This window comes from Solanum pennellii, chromosome 3, assembly GCF_001406875.1.
Source record: "Solanum pennellii chromosome 3, SPENNV200".
Lineage (NCBI taxonomy): Eukaryota > Viridiplantae > Streptophyta > Magnoliopsida > Solanales > Solanaceae > Solanum > Solanum pennellii.
Window position 1 is genome coordinate 63,951,985 of NC_028639.1, and position 4,950 is coordinate 63,956,934.

At 28.4% G+C, this 4,950-nt stretch overlaps 1 protein-coding gene across 1 annotated transcript; it reads right to left on the minus strand.

The window, feature by feature from the left end:
* Positions 1–2,261: 2,261 nt before the first annotated feature.
* Positions 2,262–4,206, minus strand: LOC107013936 (bidirectional sugar transporter SWEET14-like). Its single transcript, XM_015213812.2, has 6 exons — positions 4,078–4,206; positions 3,582–3,618; positions 3,259–3,469; positions 3,005–3,166; positions 2,790–2,909; positions 2,262–2,702 (listed from the first exon to the last, which is right to left on the minus strand). Exons 1-6 carry the CDS (start codon positions 4,112–4,114, stop codon positions 2,382–2,384), a joined length of 888 nt encoding a protein of 295 aa, XP_015069298.1. The 5' UTR covers positions 4,115–4,206; the 3' UTR covers positions 2,262–2,381.
* Positions 4,207–4,950: the final 744 nt, after the last annotated feature.

The window sequence follows — 4,950 nt, forward strand, 5'->3', positions numbered from 1 at the left end:
TGATAACCTGAATATCCATACTATCTATCGGGTATCCATTTTTTGAATGAGTCAGATATTTTATTCATTTTCGTGAACTCATTTTGACTCGTTCATATATGATTAATTCAATTCGTTGCCATTTTTATTAGTAATAATTTAAAATTTCAGATGAGATGATTACGTGATCCGATCAATTTTTTAAGGATAAAAATTGATTTATTCTAAGCATAGACAATTTGTTCTAACAAATTAATCATGACCCCACCAGAAAAAATGAATCTGAAAACCATCAGTTCTTTGTGAATAGTAACACTAGTCACCTAAAAGCAAAAATGTAACATAAAATTTGACCAACATGATTGGCTATGCATATACATTATTGTACTTGAAGAATATGAATTATATTCCTAAACTTTGTCACCAAATACGCACGAGACATTGATATGATATAGTGGACCATATATTCAAGTTGAAATATCTTTTGCTTTCTAGTCATTGAACACTATACATAGAATCTCAATCTTCAAGGATTTTTCCATTTTTGGCTTTGGCATCTACTAAAGAGCTATCTCTTGAAGGGAGAAATATATCAAAACCATTAAGTGCTTTGAAAAAAAATAAAATTATTCACAAATGTGAAAGGGCTTGAACAAGTGGATTTAGAGTTCATTGAAAGATAAAAAGACATTACCCTATATCTATGTCTCCTTTGCCTGCCATAAATGCTAATTGATATTTTTTTTTGTTAGAGATAGATACGATCGGTAAAAATTCATGTAATTGATATTAATTTGAAAATTCATGTGATCGATATTAATTTATTCAGATTGATACATTGTTATTGTTATGATGATAGTCATAATATGTACTGATGTAACTAATCCTATTAAGAAAAAAAATGCATTTTGTCATCTACATCTTGTCACATTAATTTATTTTGCCATGTCAGATTCAGTATAGTGACAAATATTGTTTAATGATTTTAGAAGATAGAAGTTGTTAATTAAGTTGAGTGATTTTAGTGATACAAATTAAAATTTAGTAACTTTACGAGATAATTTCTCATAGTTTAGTAACCTTTTAAGATATAAACTACAACATTATTAGAGATATTTTAAAAAAAAAGAATTGAAAACATATACGCCGATAGTTAATAACAAAATTTAATGCAAATCATATTTAACAATTGTTAATCATTAATGATATTAAAAATTGTTAGCTGAAATTAAAATCTTTTGGTGCAGTCACTGTCATCTTTTGTGCTGTTATGCTGGATGTGTCGCGCAAGATATTTGTCATTATTCAAACATGCTTTATGATGTATTACATAAATAGGATATTATAAATTAACATAACGAGTAAAAAAAAAAACAGAAAAGAATCATTAAGGGTCAATTTAATTGCTAATTTATGAGACCAACAGAACAAGTGTAAAGTTCAATTTTTAGCATAATATTTGTAAGCTTGAGGTAATTTGTCACTAAGGTTGCTATTAGCTATTAGGCCTTTGTAATTAAAAAGATCAGTGGGGTTTCAAAATTGACCTGAAAACATATGCAAAAAATGGAAAAAAATATCACTTTTGTAAAGTCAACATTCTTAAGCACGAGTTGGGAACATTAATTATGGTGAATAATTGAGATTTTTCTTTTATTTGATTAAAAAATTAGTTTTGTTTCAATGTAAATATTAAATAAACACCCTGATTTTGTAATTGCTAGCAATTATGATTAGACACTCTTCTTTTTTTTTAAAAAAAATAAAATAAAATTTCGCCATATAAAAAATTAATTGTTTAATTTAACATATATACAATACGATATAATACTATACACTATAACAAACGGCCTAACAAAGTGTAACTGATAATAATCAATACTTTCCCATCTTTCTGGAGTCAAATTTTGTTTTGTTTGTTTTCTTCTCTTAAATTTAATTTAATTTAATGTAGTTAAATATCTTGAGAGATAAGAGGCATTTTTGCATGGCCAAACACGTAAAATAATACTACTATATAGTTGTCATTTCCATATACTTCAGCTCTATATAGAGACAAAATTAAAGTTGAAACGGATTTATGCCGCTCTTTTTATAGTTAAAAAAATAAAATTAAACCTGGATAATAGTACTTTTAAGTTTAAAAGGAAAAGAAAAAGGGAATATGGGAAACAAAAAAAGATACTAATATATATTGGAATAGAAAGATTCATTCATTAATACGTTAGAATTTAGATACAATTAGAATAAAATCAAAACACTAAAGACATAATCAAACTTAATTAGGCAAACACAATCAGACCTATGACTAATAATTATCAAGTAGTACATAATAACATGATCATTAATTAGATAATTATCACTTAATTAATTAACCAAACTTGTAGACTTCATGATAATAATTAAGAGGCCTCTATGATTGCCTTTGGCTTAATTATCATGTCTTCATTAATAATCACATTAAGTTGAGGCAGATTAATTTCATTCTTCAGCTCATTACCAGTAACCATTGGAATTATTTCTGAACACACAATTGCACTCAACTTCACAACATCAATAATTTGATCTTTTAGTATTTCTTCAGAAAGCTTAAGCTCTTTATCATCAGCAACAATTTCTGTTACTTCTAATTTCACTTCTTTCGTCACCTTTTTTGCGTTATTGTAAATCAAATAAAGAGTCATTTGAATCACTCCGAGGCTAAATCCCAACACGTTTGGTATCTATTTCAAAAATAAAACATAGAAATCATTAGAACATTTAAAGAAATAAAAATTTAAAAGTTTAAAGTTTCATATTTTTTAACTTACAGCAATATTGTAATCTTTACGTAGTAGACCATATAAAAACCACATAACGGCACTTAATGTTAGAAAAAATGATAGTTGAAATGGCATATACTCCACACTTTTGGTCCTTATAACTTGTCGCTGCATTCAAAACAAAAAGAATATTCAAATAAATGTGAATTTAACGAAAATGGAAATAATAATTAAGATACGTGCAAGTTAGCTCAGATACTTACGAGAACACCCAAAGGTGCAACGAAGACACAAAATGAAAAAATAAGGCAAATCCATCCAACAATTTGAGCACGGTTAGAGCCTTTTGCGAAAAATTGAGTTAGAAAAATGATTAAGCCCAAACCAACGACGTTCATTGAAAGTAGTAGTTTCATCGTGTCCATCTAGGTAAAAAAAAAAGTTCAATGGTTAGTAAAATAATATTTGAACGTACAATATCGAGTTTATTTTTATTTATACATGTTATAGTACGTACCTTGGCCTTTTTGGTGGCATAAAAGAGGAAGAAGCAAATGTAGAAAGTTTGAATGAAACATCCAACAGAGTTAATGGTAATGAGAAGAGTTGTATCAGGTTTAAGAAATGCATAGTAAATCCAAAGCATGGCGCTGAATAATCCAACGACGTAAGGAACTGATTGGAACCCTTCTGTTGATTTCTTCTTGTAAATTTTATAAAACGTTGGCCTGAAATTAACAAAATATTTAATTAAATTCATAACGTTAAGTTGATTTTATTTTCGAAAAAAGAAGAAGAAATTAAGAAGCATTGACGTTGCATGGCTGAGAATATACTTACACTGGAGCAAGGTAGACCATGAAGGAGACAATGTTGCCTAAAATATATATATAAAAAATAAAAATCCAATTTAGTGATAGTATTTAGAACGAGGATAGCATGAAATTTAAATCAAATCCAAGAATGGATTTCTAGATAATGTTTGTCTATATGTGAAATGTGTTTCAAGACGAATGTTTCTAAGTGGAAAATATAATGAAACGAGGTAATTTCCATGAAAGAAATCCATTAAAGTTTGGTGCAATAGCACTAAAAGAGAAGATAAAATAACATAGACACAGTGTCTTTGTACGTAGAATAACTAAATATTATAATTTAGTAATATCAGTGGAAGTCTTTCAAACGATAAATGAACCCGTTAACTTTTCTACCCTTTGGAGGCTAGGTTTGGTACGTCTATTTTGAAATATTTTGGGCGGGAGAGAGAGTGGAAGTGTGTATGAATAAAACGAGAAAACTATGATAAATAAATAAATATATTGTGTTTTTCTTTTACCTAGGAGGCCAAATACAAAAGCCAAGTGAGTCGTCATATTCTCTTCTAATCAGAATACAAATAAACAATATTCTCTAACTCTTGTTAGTTAGTGAAAAATAATTCTTTGTATGTAGCTTACAAGCACATTTTGAAACAATGCAAGAATGAGCCATTTATATAGTGGATCATTAATTATTTTATTTTTTAAAAAAAAAGAACCTAGATTCAAAGACCTAAAGTCTATGTAACATAACAATCCTTTTCACTTTTTTTATTTATTTATTTATTTATTATTATTATTAACCTTTACAGTTGTTTAAAAGCATTGTATTTATGAGAAATCGAAATTGCTTTCCTAGGGCTAATGCTCCATTTAACCATATTTAGTTATTTTCTACCTTAGACAGAGCCCCTTACCAGCTCATATAATTTCTATAATGGAAAAATACTCAAAACCAAATTGGACCCCACAATTTTTCTTTATGATGTGTCAACCACCAATCCAATTGAGCTTAAGGTTTACAACTCACACTATAACTGTTTTGGTAGGGTTTGATACCTATAACTTGAAAGCATAGCAATGACCTTATTCAGTAAATTAAAAAGTTGAGTCTCCAAGACCAATAGTGTGTTGACATGTCAGCATCAATAATATATGTGGAGGAGGAATCATTCGTCAAGTGGATCCACTGTATTGTTAAAACTTATTATAATGTTCTATGTATTTTCTTTAATTTCCTTGTTGGGTTATATTTGAATGTTGCTATGGATCAGCCTGCTTTTTCCTATTGAGATGAGATATTCAAATTGTCAAAGTTGTGAGCAGCCCAACCCACTACTAGTTTATGAAAATAACATGAGCTAAGAATTTGCCCACATAAGTTTGTTCAC